This window comes from Arvicanthis niloticus, chromosome X (genome assembly GCF_011762505.2).
Source record: "Arvicanthis niloticus isolate mArvNil1 chromosome X, mArvNil1.pat.X, whole genome shotgun sequence".
Classification (NCBI taxonomy): Eukaryota; Metazoa; Chordata; class Mammalia; order Rodentia; family Muridae; genus Arvicanthis; species Arvicanthis niloticus.
Genome location: NC_047679.1, coordinates 42,533,788 through 42,552,913, shown reverse-complemented (window position 1 = coordinate 42,552,913; position 19,126 = coordinate 42,533,788). Strand labels below are relative to the sequence as shown.

Here is a 19,126-nt window from a genome sequence, read left to right as displayed (position 1 = left end):
ACAAAAGAACACACATGGTATTCACTCACCGATAATTGGATATTAGCCCAAAAGCTCACAATACACAAAATACAACTCACAGACCACATGAAGCTCAAGAAGAAGAAAGACCAAAGTGTGTGTGCTTCAGTCCTTCTTAGAAGGAGTAACAAAACACTTAAGGGAACAAATAGAGAGACAAATTGTGGAGCAGAGATTGAAGGAGGGGCCATCCAGAGACTGCCCCATCTGGGTATCCATCCCATGTGCAGTCAACAAATGCAGACACTGTTGTGTATGCCAGGAAGTACATGCTGATAGGAGTCTGATATATCTGTCTCCTTAGAGGTCTGCCAGAGTCTGACATATTCAGAGGTGGATGCTCACAGCTAACCATGGGGTTCCCAATGGAGGAATGAGAGAGAAGACTGAAGGAGCTGAAAGGGTTTGTGGCCCCATGAGGAGAGCAACAATACCAACCAACCAGAGCTCCCCAGGGTCTAAACCACCAGCCTGGTAGCACATAGGGAGGGACCCATGGCTCCAGCTGTATATGTAGGGGAGGATGGCCTTGTCAGACACAGGTGGGAGAGGAGATCCTTGGTCCCATAAAGGCTGGAAGCCGACTGTGGGGGAATTCAAGGGTGGGGAGGTGGGAGTTAGGGGGGTAGGTGGGGGCACATCCTCATAGAAGCAGGAGGAGGGGGTTGGGTGGGGGTTCCTGGGTGGTGGGGGGAATGGCGTAGGGGGATAACATCTGAAATGTAAATAAAATATCCAATAAAAAATAAAACAAAAAAGTTAAATTAAAATCATAAGAAAAAAAAGAATATTTAGGTGGGCTCAGAGAAATAGAAGAAATTGCAGGATCCTCAGAATCTACTCTGTTGAGCCAGCACAGAGTATGGGATGTTCTTTATTTGTGCCTTGAAGGTCCTAGCAATGTGCCTAATGGGATGCAATGAGCACGCTTCCATTCTGCAAGGGAAATGAGAGGGACTGCACCCAAACAGGGACTCGGAGTCCTGTTCGCTGGCTTGAGAAACTCCAGCTGTACATTCATTCATGCACGGCTTGGCTAGATTACCTGCTCTGTGACCTCGGAAGGTATGGGCTTCCTGTGGAGCCTGGAGGGCTTCAAGAAGTACAGTGGGTCTTCTAGACAACTGTAGAAAGTAGATGAACATCAGAAGACTTAACTCTATTTTCATCCCTAGGAGGCCAGGGAGAAATCTGTAAAGCTTTATGTCACATCTCGACTTCCACCCTAAGGATTAAGAAATAGGAAGGCAATGTTTGCTGCTGGTATAATTAATCAATAGAAGAAAGGATCTTAGGACATGTAGAAACTGTTCCTGATTGGGATACACTGGATGTCATTGCAATCTTGTTACTCTCCTATCTCTGGGAAAGCAGAGATGTTTATCTAAAGCTGAGAAGAAAGTCCCAATGGGGGAGGGTCATATAATATAGGGTGACATTCAAAATGAGGAGGGTCAGGAAGATTTAAAAAAAAATGAAAGGATGCATAGTGGGTAAAGTGGGGACATAGGCTGACTTGGGTTTTGGAGGCTGACACAAGCAGTTTTGTGTTCTGTGGACTGACAAAAGTGTGAAGGTTTGAGGAGGCTCGGTCACTTACCGAAGTACAGGGTGGAATTCCAGGTTGTCTTCCAAATTGAACTGTCAGTGGGGTTCCTTAGCAACCTGGACCTGCTGTCAATCTTCAAGGCCAACCCCTCACACGATGTGATCTACATTTTCTTCCTGTAGGAAGGGGATAAACCTTGTTGTTGGCACCCTTGGCAGAGGTGCTGCATGCCTTCCCATAGAACAGCAGCTAGCAATTCTAAAAGGAATCTTCAGTCAAGGTAAGGAACCAGAATATGTACTAAGAAGAATGTACTCTTCTGATAATCAAAGGGGCTGCATTCAATTTTATCTCTAAGTCACTAGGCTTGTTCTGAGAAAGCTGTGGGTTGTGACTTATCTTAGAATGTTTCAGAAGAGAGAGGGGACCTTGATCTTAAGAAGAAGCCCTGAAGATGGCATGGTGATGTCCACAATTTAAGTCAAACTTTAAACAGTTTGTTTAAAGTGATAAGGAATACTCATTCTAAACATTTGTGCTTCCACAATCCTCCACCTTTGCACTGGGCTCTAGAAGGCCTGGTGCAGATTAGGCAAGTAAACATGGAACAAACTGACTAAATCCTCAGGAGTTCGGAGGTCAAAGTGCTCCCTTGCTCCCTAAGTGAAGAAAGAAAACAAAACCCAAACAGTAACAGTCAAAAGAAAATGTTTTTTTGAAAAAAAAAATAGAATAAGTAAACTAAAAAGGCCCAAGTAACTCGTATTTAGACAACCTGGGGAAGCATGTGGGAGGAATGCAAAGACAGGAGAAAATATTCTGAAAAGCAAGGCTATCCTCAATTGTGTAGTGATACAATGTTTAAAATACAAGATGCAGAATAAAGAAAACACAAAAGGATTTAATACGAGGTCCATGAGAAACAAGCCTCTGGGGAAAAAAAAGAAGAAGAAGATGAAGAAGAAACAAGGACAAGAGAGGACAATAGCAGAAGAATATGATCTAAGTGCTGCTTACACATGTGTAAATTTTCATGATAAAACACATTATTTAGTATGGTCAAAATATGCAAAGAAGGAAAGCAGTAGTTAAGAATGTTTAAGCATAGAACTATGTTACATGGACTGAAAACAAAATGAAATGTTAAAATCAGTATAGACTTTTTTAAGTCTCTTGAGGGATGTGACAAAGTAAAGTGCTTGCTATCTCATTTCCTTGAGAGATAGCTTTACAAAATCAGCTACCTTGGCCTAGTGGAGTAGATTCAGGCAATCCTTGGTGTGTGCAGTGCCTAAAAGGAGTGAATTTAGGAGAATGACCTAGGGTGAGTCATCATTTTCAGAAAAAAAAGAGGCCCATTTAGAGCCCCAGATCTATTGAAAGCTATGGATGTGCTAGTATTATTAGCAATAATCACTGTTCTGAGGACATGCTCACCTTCAGAAGGCAAGGAGAAGAGTTGCCAGTTTCAACAATTGACTAGGGTCATTAGCTCCAAGTGTAACTATCCTCAGTCTAAAAATGTACAATAGGGTGGTGCCAAACTTACAGAGAGCCTAGGTAAGGAACATTAAGAAAGATTGAAGACCCCAAAGTGCCCAAGACGGAAAGGGCTTTGTTGATTTTTAGCACTGTGTGTACCCAGTTAGTGCAGTGGAACTGAACCTCCCTGAAGCAATCTCCCTCAGGGCTACACGGAATCTTTGAGCTGTCAAATAAGAGCTGCAGAGAGGAGTGGCTCAGAAGCAAAAAAAAAAAAAAAAAAAAAAAAAAAAAAAAAAAAGTTTATATAATCGTAGAACTGAGGGGTGCCCAAACACTAGGAGCTGTGCTGATTATCCTCAGCAGTACCTACAGGCTGGTCAGAACAGGAACCCTGTGGGTTTGGGAAAGTTAAAGGAATATTGATAAAAGGCAATATATTCAAAACACAATTAAGGTGATCATATTATCTCATTCTCTCTGTCTAGGGAGCCAAGTCACCTGTTCTGTTGCTGTTCCTGCCTGCTGTCACTGACCATATCCATCATGCCCAGGGGACAGAAGAGTAAAGCCCGGGCTCGTGAGAAACGCCATCAGACCAAAACTGAGTCCCAGGAGCTTGGGAGTACTCAGACCATGGCACCAGAGAAAAAAGAATCATCCTCTTCCTCTGCTCAGGGCTCTGGAGATGCTGTGCCAAGTACCTCTTCTGAAACCCTTGCCAAATTGTTTCAAGGAATGCCTTGCACCACCACTTTCAGTATTTGCATTGCCTGCAAAAGGACTGATACAAGTGCCAAGAGCCAACGGAAGAAAAATATGAGTTCCTCTACTGTCCAGCAATCCAAGAAGAACCCACGGCAAGATCTTCTAACAAGGAAGACCGGGATGCTGATGGAGTACATGCTCAGCAAGTACAAACAGAAAGAGCCCCTGTTGAGGGAAGAAATGTTGAATGTTGTCACCAAAAGTTTCAAGGAGCAGTTCCCTGAGATCCTTAAGAAAGCTTCAAACCGAATGGATCTGGTTTTTGGCCTTGAGTTGAAAGAAATCCAGCCCAAGGGTCGATCCTACATTCTTGTCAGTAAGCTCGATTTCCAGGATGATGGAAGTGAGAGTAATGAGATGGGTGTTCCCAATAGGGGCATTCTGATCCCTCTCCTAAGTGTGATCTACTTAAATGGTTACCGTGCCCCAGAGAAGGAGGTCTGGAAGTTCCTGAATATGTTAGGAGTCTATGATGGGGTCCCACACCTCATCTTTGGGAATGTCAGGAAGCTCATCACTGAAGATTTAGTTCAGGAAAGGTACCTAGAATATTGCCAGGTTCCTTATAGTGACCCTCCATCCTATGAGTTCCTGTGGGGTCGAAAAGCCTATGATGAAAGGAGCCAGGTAAAGGTGATGGAGTTTTTGGCCCACATCAATGAAACTGGCTCCTCTAACTACCCATCCAGCCATGAAGAATCTTTGAAGGAAAAAGATAGAGCCCAAGCTGAAGGAGCAGCCCAGGGAAGCACTAAATCCAAGGCCAAGAGACATTCTAAAGCCAAGTCCAGCCTCTCTACACCTGCTATTGAAATCTAAGGTAGTCTCTATTATGTGATCAAAAGAGCTTGATAATCTTTGTTTTTGTGATGCTGCAATTAGTTGTTGATAAAACTGTTTAGTGTCTTTTATCACAGTGTTTACTTGAAGTCAGAAGTTACATAGAAATAATACAATAGATTATATGCCTTCATTGCTGTTTACTAAGTTGAGGTTTGATTTGAGTTGAGTTTGATTTGATGTGAAGTATTATTTGAAATTTCATAATTACCTTTGGCAATATACCACAAGGCAACATGAGATTAGAATATAAATGTGCTTGAGAGTGAGAGAGAAAAGAAGACCGAGAAAAAGTAATAAACTTTCAGTTTATGTGTTGTTTTACTCCATATTTTCTTTCTTCTCAAACTTGTAAGAGATGCATACCTGTTTTGCTTATGTGATTAAAAGATGTATAAGAAACCAAATCGCAGTGAATTGGATTTCTTATTTAAGGTTTGTCCTTTACCAAAACACTTAACTGAACATCTGTTCTTGAGTACACTTCCTGGAGATGTGTAGCAAAATAATACCCCACAGCTACTTATGCAATGATAGATTTCTAGAAGATGCTTTCATTATGGGTGTGGATCAAATGTGGGTCTCCTTCCTAAAGAAGAAATGGGAATGTGTGTTTGAACAAAACACATTTTCCATTTCTCTTGCCTTGTGAGAAAATGTTTTTGTTCTTTTCATTCTCTGTTTGGGGTCCTCAGAACTATACATTTTATGGAATCTCTTAGTTTAAACATGAAGAAAAACATTCCCAGTAAATAGTAACAATGAAACAGTTCAAAATGCTCACATTAATGAATTCCAGTCTTCAATAAGTGAATATAGGATGAGTCAGGTACCAAAGCCATGTATTCAACATGATTCTTATTGGTCCTTACAAAAAGAACTATTAAATTCACTTCTTAGTGGAAAGTTCAAGGGTTACAGGATATCCAAATATTCTGGAGTTCACAGGGATAGAAAGTAACAGAGTTCATACTGGACCCCTGATCTAGAGCCCACAATACTTCACTCCTAAGCTGAAAACCAAAACTGAGGCCATTATTTCAGTACTCCAACACACACCTTGGTAAATATGAAAAAAAGGTACTTGTGCCCAAATTATGGAGTTAGAAGCAAAAAAGAGGGAGTTCCAAAATAAAATGGAGGTCCTGCAAGGTGGCTCAGTTCCTGCTACTATACCTGACAATCTAGGTTTTCTCTCTAGGATCCACATGGTGGAAGGAGGACAGACTTCCCCCAATTATTGTCTGACCTCCATAAGCATGCCATTGCATGCTTTCTGATTCTCCAAACAATTTTAATGAAAGGGTTTTAATAATGAAATCATAATTCATGAAAAGTGAATATTTAATGGCATTGTGCATATTTAGATTTGCAGTGTTATATAACTTCAAGTGATTAGGTACTTCACGTCAGAGAAGGCAATACATTATTTTAGAGAAGTTACCTAGCTGCATGGCATTGTTTCACTCAGCACTAAAATGGACATCTTATTTCCTCTGGAAGGCAAGTCTCTCATGGCAGATGTGACTATAGTTCTACCAAAAAAGGAGAATGAGAATTTGAATGTATTTTTTCCTTAATCATCCTGGATCTGCTGTCTATCTACATCACTCTGGGCACAGGAAGCCATTCTCAAGAAGGTATACCAGGGTGAGATTACTCTAGACTTACAAGTGTTTGTCATTTCCTAAAATTATTTAATCTCAGAAACAAAGTCAAAAGGAAGTCTGAAATATTAATATTTATAGAAGAATTGTGGGTATCAAAAAATCATTATATAAGGTGTGTCACAGGGAGATCCACCCATTATTGCTGACAGAGTCTCAAAAATAACTAGACCTGAAGTGCCAGGGTTGGGGGGAATACTCAGGGGAACCCCCTTACACTCAGAGGAGAAGGGGATGGGGGAAGGATTGTGGGAAGCGGTGACCAGAAGGGGGCAGTGAATGGGCTGTAAAGTGAATAAGTAAAATATCCTTGATTTATATACTCTTTTAACAAGGGATTACAATTAAGAGATTGTCTTGCATCTCAGAAAAAAAACCTTTGAAATTTGAAACAGTGTTGAGACTGTGAAAGACTATGGAGACTCTTGAAGTTGTATTAAATGATTTTTTTTTTTTTTTGCATTATGGCATGACTACATGCCTATGGAGGGCTAAGGAGTGGAATATGGGGGCTTGAATAAGAGTAGTCCCCATAGGTTTATGTATTTGAATGTTTGGTCCCTACCTAGTTGGTGGCTCTGTTCTGGAAAAGCTTGGGTATGGCTTTAGTGGAGGGTGTGTCACACAGCTTCATTCCCTTAGCCTCCAACTTATAGAAAAGATGTAAGCTTTCAGCTAGTACTCTAGCAGCATGCCTGCCTTCTTGCTGCCTTGTTTGCCACCATGGTAGTCATGGACTCACCTCTGAAACCATAAGCAAACCCATGATTAAATGCTTTCTTTTATAGTTGCCTTGGGAATTACATCTCTTCATGGTGATAGGAATGTTAGACAGTAATCCAAAGCAAGCTAAAATACTAGAGAATATTTTCCTCACTTCTTCCTGCTGGGACTAAAGACAATATAGGCCTCATATAAAGGATATGATATGAGGTTCAAAAAATAGGTTATCTCATTTTTATGATAGGATAAATCAGGTTATCTGGGTAAGGACCAAGCTTTATACCTTTGAGTAGAAGAGACAGAAAAATGTCGTGCTCTGCCTTACATTATCACACTGAAAAGGTTTTAGATCAGGGCTGTCAGATGAGACTCCCCCATTTTCTTTGTATCATGTCTAAGGTGAGGAGGACTCACTGATGGAAAACTGAAGTTAACAGACAGTTGAAGAGAAGAATCTGAAATATGCTAGTCACTGTGTCAAGTACTTTATTTCAATGCCTATCTTCTGCCAGTTGTGGAGGGCAAGACTTACCAAAACCATTTCACAGAGTTGGAATCTGAAGCTCAAAGAGTCTCTGAACTCACATAGTTCAGCAAGCTATGTTTGTCTTTTAACCTGTGTGTGGGATAATCTAAAGCCATAACATTTTTTTTATCCAACGTGAAGCTTATATCTAAGTCACTTTTTTGTTGTGAATCTATTATAATCAATAAAAAGTCTTAACTCAAACCCATAATTAGAGCAAGAGCAACAAGATCAGAAAAATCAATGTGAGGTTTTTATGTTTCCTTGTCATTGAGACAGGATGTTACACTGTAAACCAGGTTACTCTGGAACTTCAATGTAGGTAAGGCTAGCTTTAAAGACTGCCAATTCTCATTCCTTACTACAGGGATTACCTGTGTGATCCAAACTTCCTGGCCAACTAAAGTATACAGAAAGATAAAAAGAGTACGTTTAATTATAATAGGAATATACCTATGATATCTACATTTAAAAGATGATGGAACCAAAATATCTTTGAATTAAACTGTTAAGTATCTTAGTTTAAGCATCTGCAGAATATGTGATATACAACCCGTGTGAAAGGGTTGTTTGAGTCCCTCCACTAGGGTCGTGAACCACAGGATGAGAACCACTGGTCTAGTACCTCCCAACCAGGAACAGTGATCTTGGGCTCCTGCACTGCATGTACCCCAGTCCACCAGCTACAGAGGTAGCCCTCCCTTGTCTTAGTCTTTTGAGTGAGAGTTTCTGAGGCCTGATAGCAGAGACAGGATTCTGAACCCACACATTCTCTTAATAGACAGTTCCTTCCATCCCACAGAGGGTCTCTCAGCTTTACTTTGGCTTTGAACAGAAAACTGCCTTGCAGAACTGGGGTCTTACCTCTAAAAACCTGTTATATTATTTGCTGGGGCACTGTAGAGAGAGATGAGGTGCATGCACCACAAACTGCTGGCTCAGCAGTGTGGCTCCTGGCATCTTCCCTTCTATTGGTCTTAGGCCATGTGCTTCTAAGACAGAATTCCCTCCCCTTATTACCTGAAGTGGAAGTCTAGTCATACTGGGACCCGTTGCCCATCCTTCACATTTCCAGCCAGAACCATGGTTGAGGGGTTTGAGGTAGTACTCTTTTTGTGAAAGGTCCTTCTGTGGTTATTACTGATTTCTTCTCCCCCTTGTACCCATTAAAGCCAAGCCTCCTGGCTCTTACAGGGCATGGTCTCTTTTGGCATGTTTATCTTGTCATATTGGCTTCATTTTTCATCAACTCTCCCAGGTATTATTTTCTGTAGAGCACATTAGGGTAGGGATATTTGGGGCCATTGTGAGCCTGCAGCTGTGGATACCATTTTTAAAAGGTCCATTTCAATGATTCCCTGAGCTAGTTTAAGTCCAAATGCAGGTAATCATAACATAAACACTCCTTTTTAGAGCCTAGGAGTCTAGCTATTCCCTCCCACTCATACTATAGAGTAGAAAATTGCTAACAGTTATGCTTGACTAATGGCCAAGAGACATGACAAGGTCATGTGTCTAATAATCTTTAAAGGAAATAGTCTGTGAAATGTACAGGTAGTTTTAATTGAGAAAAATAGAAATGGAAGCATTAGAGAGAAAGATAAGACTAAATCTTCCTGAATATTCACACAGTGAGGGAAAATGAGGAAGAGGCATGTATCAGGGCAAACAATCTGTCCTCTGAGCTCTACCAGGAATCTGTCATTCTAGGGTATTGCACACTGTAATGGTTTGAATGGGAAGGTACCCACAGGCTCATATTTTTCTTAGTCCCCTGTTGATGAACTGTTTCATGGGGGTTTAGGAGGTGTGGCTTATTGAGATGGTGTGTCTCTGGAGATGAGGTTTTTGACTCTGTCTCTGTCTTTCTGTCTCTGTGTCTATGCCTGTCTCCTTCTGTCTCTGTCTCACTCTTTCACTTTGTCTCTCTGTCTGTCTCTCTGTCTCTGTCTCTCTCTGTCTCTCTGTCTCTCTGTCTCTCTGTCTCTCTCTGTCTCTTTCTGTCTCTCTCTCTCTGTCTCTCTCTCTGTCTCTCTTTCTCTCTGTCTCTCTCCCTCACCTCCTCTCTGTCTGCTACCTGTGGACACTGCTCCAGTGTCCTGCTTGTCTGCTTCTTGCCATGATGATAATGGACTCCTTCTTTGAAACTGTAAGCAAGCCCACAATTAAATGCTTTCTTTTATAAGAATTACCTTGGTCATAGTGTGTCTTCACAATAAAACAGAAACTAAGGCACTTGCCCTTTCTAGGTCATATCATAAATAGTCTCACTTTTGCTACTCCAAGTCTCCAGTGCTCATATTATAAAGTAAGGGTCCATGGTTCTCACACAGTGCAATCAGAATTCTAGCAAACAGAACTATGAATATTTCCCCAAAATCCTCATTCAAGATTATCCCTCTGAGTTACTATCCTATGTGAGGACCCTACCTCTGCTATATTTAGGTCAGCTTCTGTAACCAAATGATTTCAATAGGCACACAAAAAGGATGCATAACAATATTATGGTTTGGCAGAATTATATGCATGGTAAATAGGTTTGAATAATGTCATGCATTTGGGGTGAGTGTATATTTTCATTATTTATTAATGGATGGTTGCAATTTCCATTTTATCATAAATGCTTTTAAAAAACCATTGCTTCACTGCAGCTATAAGCAGATTCTTGTCTTCTTATGTTCCATAGAAGAGGTCTATTACTGAGAAGGAGTTTGATGTGGAAATGAACATTACAAAGCAAGGGTTTGAAATTAAAGAATGGACTACAAAACAACATACACACACAAAAACAAAACATTCTGTGCAGGGTAGTCCTTGTCTGTAAGACTAGTAGAATGGAGCTTATTCTACAAAATAATTTCAAGTCTTGTTTTATCTGTGAATTCATACCACATTTAGACCTGAATATAAAAAATGAACAAGAGGATAAGAAAAGTTGGGTATAACGGGAGATCAGAAAAAATATAGAAATGAACAGAAAGAAAATAAACCTTATGATTGTGTTTTCTATCTTTTACTGGCCAAAGTAAAGCTGAGAGACCCTCTGTGGGATGGAAGGAACTGTCTATTAAGAGAATGTGTGGGTTCAGAATCCTGTCTCTGCTATCAGGCCTCAGAAACTCTCACTCAAAAGACTAAGACAAGGGAGGGCTACCTCTGTAGCTGGTGGACTGGGGTACATGCAGTGCAGGAGCCCAAGATCACTGTTCCTGGTTGGGAGGTACTAGACCAGTGGTTCTCATCCTGTGGTTCACGACCCTAGTGGAGGGACTCAAACAACCCTTTCACACAGGTTGTATATCACATATTCTGCAGATGCTTAAGCTAAGATACTTAACAGTTGCAAAATTTACAGTTACAAAGTAATGACAAAATAATAGGTTTACAGCAGTAGGAAGGTTGTGAACCACTGTATTAGACAGAGGTTTTGACCTTGTAAATTTTACTTCCTACAACTCCTTTCCCCATGGGAGGAGGGAAGTTCTTGGAAAGCACAAAAGTGTACCTGAAAGTTGAGAATTAAGCTCTAAAAAGAAGAGTTGCATGCAACCTGATGCAAGTCTTACAACGTGTGTGTCAGGGGTCGAGGGTGTCAGGTGGCATAAGGAGGGGGTGGAGGCATGGAATGCTTGATGAGACATGAGTTACAGTGGTGGAATGGACTTAAGAGTCTCAGGCATTGTCTGTGTGCAGTAGACTGATGAAATTGTGGGGGTTTCGGAAAGGCTAGTTGTATTCAGGGAGTATAGTGAGGAAATCAGAATATTTTATACTGCCTCCACAGCAGTGGGGTCCCATAACATGACCCTGATGTCAATCAGAGCCTGCCTCTGACCAGATGTGGTTTACCTCCTTTTTCTTTGAGAAGGGGAGGAACTGAGTCTTAGTGACCATGGCATCAACACCCTGCCTGGCAACTAGCTGCTTGTAAGTACTGAAAGAGTTCTGTGGTCAAGGTAAGGACCCTGAATGTGTACTGAAAAGTTTATACCCCTGGAATAACCACAGAAGCTTCACTTGCTCTCTCTCATGGATCAGGAGGCTTGTCCTGAAAGTGTAGGATGCTTTGTAGCTGTGCACATTTCTGAGATGAAATGGGGGCCTTAGTTTTAGAAAGGAGTCTGAGTGTGCAGGACATGGAGAAGCAGAACACGATTAAAGACAAAGTACCAGCCCTGGTACATTAAGTCACTGCAGGACCAGGCATATCCTTTCTCACTGAGGCCAGACAAGGTGGCCCAGTGAGGGGAATGGATTCTACAGGAAAGCAACAGAGTCAGGGACAGCCCAAAATATGATAGCTATCAAAACCTGGAAAGGCAAAGAGAAATATTGACAAAAGGTAAGGTATTTGCAATCTACAGAAAAAAATTGTAGTGTATTATTTTTCATATTCAGGAAATGTCATCACTTCATCTGCTATCTAAGCAACTGCTTGCTGTTGCTGATCACAACCATGATTCCAAGAAGGAAAAAGAGTAAGGCCTGTGTTCATGAAAAATTCCTCCAACTCCAAGTCTTGGCCAAGAATCTTAATGATGTTCAAGCTGCTTCAGGAGATACTGGCCTGAGCATTTCTGAAGGCTCAGGGTGTGGTACCTACTATCGTTCCTGGCAAAGGCACAGCCAACAAGAGATCTTGTGATGTTTGTTCATGATTGTCAACTTGACTACATCTAGAATAAACTACAATCCAGAAATGGAGGGTACACTTATGAGAGATTATTTCTGCTTGGTTTAAAGTGGATGAATATACTTCTAGTCATGACCTTTGAGGCAGAAAGACAAAAACCTTTGATCCAGATCTTGAGATGGGAAGACATACCTTTAATCTGGGCCAGCTCTTCCACTGTAAGCCTATATAAGGGCATGGAAGAAAGAAGCTTTTGCTCTTGACCTGCTTGCGGTCACCTTACTGACACATCCATTCCTTCACTGGCATTACAGGCTACTTCTTTGAGATTCCAGGATATACAGAAGAGCAGCCAAGATATCCAGTCTTGTGGACTGAGCAACTCCTGGATTTTGGGTTCACAGCCAGCTATTTTTGCACTAGATGGACTGCAGCCTGTAAGTCATTCCAATTAACCCCCTTCATTCGTGTGTGTGTGTGTGTGTGTGTGTGTGTGTGTGTGTACACATATACACACATATACACATGGAGAGAGATTTATTCTACAATTTCTGTTACTCTAGAGAACCCTGACAAATACAGGACTGGTAACAATGCTAAAGAATAAAAGAAGGGACATGAGTGGTCCTCTAGGGCTCTGCTGCACTGGTAGCTCACATATTTTCTTATAATGAGGAAGAACAGAATGCTGATGGAGCACATCGTCTCGAAGTACAAAATCATGAAGCCCTTGGGGAGGGAAGGAATGCTGAAAGTTATCAATAAATGCTTCCAAAGAGCAATTCCCTGATATCCTCAAAATAGCTGCGTATCACTTGGTCTTGAGTTAAAAGAAGTCTAGCTTAATGGTTGGTCTTCCATCCTGATCAGAAAGTTAGATTTCCAGTATGATGGAAGTGGAGACAGTGAGCTGGGACTTCCAACCCTCTCAAAGGCATGGGTATGATAGATCTAATTAAATGGTTACTGTGCCTCAGAGCTGAAGGTCTGGAAGTTCCTAAATATGTTAGGAGTCTGTGATGGGTCCCACACCTCATCTTTGGGGCTATCAGGAAGCTCATCACCTAAGATCTAGTACAGGAAAGGTACTTGGAATACTGTCAGGTTCTCAGCAGTGATATTCCATGCTATTTATTCTTACAGGATCCAAAAACTTATGCTGATGCCAACAAGAAAAGGTGAAGGGCTCTTTAGGCAGGATCAGTGAAAACAGATCTAGTATCATCTTGTTGGGGGCCGACTTTTAGCAGAGAGCGGCTATCAGCTTTGCAGCCATCTTGAGCCATATACCCTGACATGAGACTTGGATTACAATAGCCTACAACAGCTGAGCACACTCCGATAATCTTGGTTTAGATACCTTGGGTGTGTGAGATTAAAGGTGTGTGAGATTAAAGGAGGTGTGTAATTTAAGAGCGTGACTTAGAAGTGTAGAGATCAGATTTAGAGACAAGACCTAAGGGCATGATTAAAGGTGTGACCAAAAGGCATGGCTTAGAAGTGAGACATATAAAAGGCAGAGGCAGACGGTAGAGAATCAGACTTTAGGGAGACACAGAAGAGAGAAGGAGACACTTCAGAGAGTACAACTTGGAACTAGGAGTTAGTTACTAGGCATTAGGTAGCAGGCACTTGGAAGAAGTAACTTGGAGAAAGAACTTGGAGGCACTAGGCACTAGGAACTAGGGACTAGGAATTTAGGACTTGGGACTTGGAGAGAGGAAGAGAGACTGAAGAATAAACGGGATTGAAACACACTCTGTCTGGTCTCCATTCTTCGAGTCCATCCTCTCTCTCTCTCTCTCTTGCTGAACCCCGACCCACGGACGGAGCGGCAGCTTGGACCGGGATACAGTGGCCACCAAACGCGGGGCAGCCCGGGTCTCAACATTTAGCTCCGGTCCCAACACTTTTGGCCACCCGAACGTGGGACTAGTGCGGTTCTCAACATTTTTAGGCCGCCCAAAGTGGGGCAGCCTAGGCTACAACATCATCTCATTTTAGTATAATGAAACTTTGACAGAAAAAGAAAAAAAATAAGCTGAAGCTGCAGCCAAGCCTGGAAGAAAGGGCAAAGGGCAAAGGACATTCTAAGAAAAAGTCCAACCTTCTTACTCAATAGTGAGCTACGAGCCGCCACTAGATTACTGAAAAGTTCCATTCTTCTTTCTTTTTGTACTAGAATAAGTTTTTGATAAATTTGGTTACTTTTAAATCTTATTGTTTTCTTGATGTCAAAAGGTACAATGGAAAATATAGAGCATGTCCTTATTGCTGTGTTATTAAGTTGAGTGATCCAAAGTTTGGATCAATTTAAAATGTAAACAGGGAGGTTGTAGTCAAACTTGGTGGTATACAGTTGGATAACATAGAATTAGATTGAGAAAATGCTTAGAAGACAGGGAAAGGGAAGCTGGGCATCAAAGTGTTAAGTTCTCAGTTCCTGTTTTGCTGTACTCCATGCCCTCATACTTTGGTATAAAAAAATGCATGAGGAATTACCAGTAAATCAGATCTTTCTCTTTCCTTTTAGGTTTGTTTACTTTTATTTTATGTGTAGGAGTATTTTGCCTGTGTGTATATATGTATGTGTGTGATGAACATGGATTTCCCTCAAAGGTGAGAAGACAAAAGATCCCTGTGTGGATGCTGGAAACAGAATCATCCTTCAAGAACAAGAACTCTGGCCCAGTCACTGAGCCGCCGCCGAGGACTCAGCTGCCTCCCCCTGGAGCCCCCTCGCTTCCCGACACTCCGTCCCCCCCCCCCCCCCGCCCCCGCCCGCCTTCTCCCGCAGCCACCTTCCGCAGGCCGTTTCCACCGAGGAAAAGGAATCGTATCGTATGTCCGCTATCCAGAACCTCCACTCTTTCGACCCCTTTGCTGATGCAAGTAAGGGTGATGACCTGCTTCCTGCTGGCACTGAGGATTATATCTATGTAAGAATTCAACAGAGAAACGGCAGGAGGACCCTTACAACTGTCCAAGGGATCGCTGATGATTACGATAAAAAGAAACTAGTGAAGGCGTTTAAGAAGAAATTTGCCTGCAATGGTACTGTAATTGAGCATCCAGAATACGGAGAAGTAATTCAGCTACAGGGTGACCAGCGCAAGAACATATGCCAGCTCCTGATAGAGATTCGACTGGCTAAGGACGATCAGCTGAAGGTTCATGGGTTTTAAGTGCTTGTGGCTCTTGGAAGCTTAAGTGAGGATTTCCTTGCAATGAGTATTTCCCTTCTGTCCCTTGTCACAAGTTTAAAAACCTCACAGCTTGTATAATGTAATCATTTGGGGTCTGCTTTTAACTTGGACTAGTGTAACTCCTTCATGCAATATACTGAAAAGAGCCAAAAAAAAAAAAAAAAAAAAAAAAAGAAGAAGAACTCTGAAACTTTTAGCCATTGCTCCAATCTCCAGATCTCCTTTATGGCTCATTCATTACTCAAACATAAATTCTCCATCCTCTCAGAAGGTGATTAATAAAAATATACACACTTTTTTTTCTCATGGTGGTAGACTGCAGGAGAAGTTTTCATTGAAGATCAGGGGAATTTCTTTTTTACTTTCTCTAGAATATAGGGTAATGTGGTAGTGGCCCATTGTTGCTAAGGAGCTTTATGATAGAATATTTTATTTGGGGTTTTTGTTTGTATCCTAGAATGTCACACATTTTGTGGCATCTCATAGGATGAAATTGAGTAAACTTATTCCAAGTGGACTCGTGGTAATGAATCACTGCAAAACGCTCACATTTATAAGTGACACTATCTGATAACTAGATAAGAGAATAGTGCAACCAATAGAGCTGAGCAGTCAACATATATCTTTTCAGTACTACTAGAAAGACACTATCAAACTAACATCTCAATGGAGAATGGAGACTACAGAATATCTTAATTTGCCCAAGTTCATTGGGCTGGTAAGTAACAGAAATGAGAATACAATTGTGCTCTAGATCCCACACTGTTCCACTCCACTGAATTGGGGATACACTTGGGCTTTCATTTCAGTTTTACCCTCAGAACTACAACAAGGATCTCAACTCTTGTAGAGAAAGAGCTTTTACTTTTTTTTTTTTTTTTTTTTCCCCACGAGACGACGTGGGAAGACGGGAGAGACGGCTGGACTGGAACCGGCGCACCAAGAGACAGGGCGCCCTCTGCGGGCGGGAGCCTTAAGGGCCGAGCCACCAGCGGTTCGCTGAAAGAGGTTTTACTTGAAGTGTTAGATTAGAATATGTAGTTGAAACAAGAGAATTTCAAAATGAATGTATGAACAGAGAAAGACTATCATGTTACTATGTAAATATTTAAATTTGTGATAACATCTACTGATAGGATAGAATGAAGGTTGCTTTATCCTAGAGCAATTGCTGAAATAACATGAAACTTTGATTCACTCAACAAAATTGAAAAGCTAGAACTTACCATAGTCTTCTGATTTGATGTTGAAAATAGGCATCATTGCATAAGTGACCTACAAATCTAATTTTGCCAATAAAAATGACCAATCATCTTTTGGGGGGGGGCTCTTGTTTTGTTGGTTGTTTTCTTCTTAAGTATCCTTGGGTTGCTCTCATAGATTACAGCTTATTTCCATCTCACCCCAAACTTGGGACAGAGACCCAGTTTTATAAATGTTTTCAGAGGTGTAATTACTTTCAGTTTGGCAGAATTTCAAGAAGCATTTATTTCCAGAGACAGAATAAAAATAAAGCCTGTGTGACTAGCCAAATTGACAGAACACAAAACTAACTCCTAAATATCTATAGTTGTATCCACAGACAAAGGCTTCTCTCAGTCTCAAACAGAGAAAACTTTCCTTGTAGTGAACACACATAAATGCAAAAACTAGGGGCTACACAAGATAACAAGAATAAAAGTTCAAGTTAGAAGCTCAGCCCTAGAAAAGACATTCATACCACTCCGTAAGGCTCAGGAAACATTGCAGAAGAGTGCAAACAAACAAATAAATAAATAAAAAGGAAAAGATAGAGGATACAGGGGCTACACATTAACATATTCTAAATAGGAAATAGACTTTGCAAACCGAACACCTGTGCATGCTGTCACTGGGTCCAAAATAGTCAAGCCTTACTAACTGCCAATAATGGAGGAAAAGAGACTTTTGGGGTCCTATTATATATTGCTGATCTGTTGATAACTGATCAATCCCAGGAGGGGATAAGAAGACAGACAAGGAGAAGAAGGAGAGAGACAGAGACAGATACACAGAGCGGGGAGTGAGTGGCACTTGGGCTTGAGAATGCTCGATGCCCCAGTGTAGGAGAATGTCAGGGCAGGAAGACAGTATTGGGGGGGGGGATGGAATACCCTCATAGAGGAAGGGGAAGGGAGATGGAATAGAGGGTTTCCAAAGGGGAGGCCTAGAAAGGCGAAAATAATTGAAATGTAAATAAAGAAAATATCCAATGAAAAATAACCAAAAAATAAAAACCAAAGGCCTAGAATATGAGAACACATAAGAGAACTGGAAAGACCAATAGCTCCAAATATGAGGTGTGTTACAAAGATGTCCACTTGGACAAGAAACTCCCACACAGAATGCTGTGTTTGTAAAAATTTGTTAAACACATTCTATAATGTTATGAGAGATAGTGTGGCTCCAGGAGCAGCATTCTCATGTTAGGTGAGAAAGGATTGCTGGGCTCTGAATGTGATAAGCTAATAAACCCCAATAGCATCATACAAACTCCAAGTAGAACAGGAACATTTGAAAAGCCATATTCTGGACCCAAAGGTAAACAGAGAAGCAAGATCATCTTACAAAGCCTCATCTCTGTATCTCTGAGAAGCCATGAAAACTGAAAGGTTGAAGTTAGCCCTCTGTGTAGTAGTTTGTGAAGTGATTCTCTGCAGTAAGATCTCCTGGGATTGATAGGGATGGTCTCAACTGGAGAGATAGTGTGTGTGTGTTTGTGTGTGTGTGTGTGTGTGTGTGTGTGTGTGTGTGTGTGTGTGTGTGTTTAATACTCCCTAACAGGAGCCAATATGATCCCAAGTGTAAATGAGGGAACAATCAATACAGAAATACAGAAAGAATGATGAGAGACATGGTATGGTAACACAATGAATCATGTTCACTTCCTCTTGGGGCATCACAAAGCCTTCTAGAACAATGAAATGTGTTCTGTCTCAGGTCAACAGAGGCTAGGTTTCTAGCTTGTACTAGGTACCTGATACCTCCCTACACACACATTTCTTTGGCTGCTATTCACCTTGGGAACACTGGAGTAGTTGAGGACAGCAAAGCAAATTTCATTTCTCCCTAAGGAGTATCTGAGATTCGAAACTGTTGGAATGAGACCATAGGTCTTACAAGAAGTTAGGGAGGGTTGCCAGGTTGTGCCATGGTTTGGATTGAGAGAAAAATGTGTGTGCATGTTTATGTCATTTTGATCAGGGCCATACAGAATCCTCCTAATTGTCACCATTTGGGACTGGCGGTAATGACAGGCAGAGATGCCTACCAGTTCCCACTCTATCTGAGCAGAGTAGGGAAAGGCTTGCTTCCAATGTCGTGTCTCACAGCAACTAAAGTGAGAACATTAGGACAGCCAGCGGTTTTAACTGATACGCATTTGTTACCCTGTGTTGAACTACCAGCTCTGATCTGACAGAGTTCAGATTCTAGTGATACCACTGACAAATATGTAGCTAGGAAATGTCCTCTTCACTTTCTCCTTCTGGGTTTCAAGGAGGCAAAAGCCTCACAAATAGAAAGTATCCTGAAATTGAAAAGGGGACCATGACTGAAGAGGTAGCTCTGTTGTTAAATTGCTTGCAGGGCAGGCATAGGAACTTGAGATCAAACCATTCATGCCACATGAAAAACTGTGTTTGTCTGTAGCTTGTGCACCTATGACCCCAGCATTGATCAAAGAGGAGTCTG

General features: G+C 41.4%; 1 protein-coding gene and 1 pseudogene across 1 annotated transcript; both read left to right on the top strand.

Annotated features, from left to right (window-relative positions):
• Positions 1–3,598: 3,598 nt before the first annotated feature.
• Positions 3,599–4,639, top strand: LOC117694600 (melanoma-associated antigen B4-like). The gene has a single exon (XM_034485574.1). It carries the CDS (start codon positions 3,599–3,601, stop codon positions 4,637–4,639), a length of 1,041 nt encoding a protein of 346 aa, XP_034341465.1.
• A 10,337-nt stretch (positions 4,640–14,976) lies between these two features.
• Positions 14,977–15,420, top strand: LOC117694602 (eukaryotic translation initiation factor 1 pseudogene; annotated as a pseudogene).
• The last annotated feature ends 3,706 nt before the right edge of the window (positions 15,421–19,126 follow it).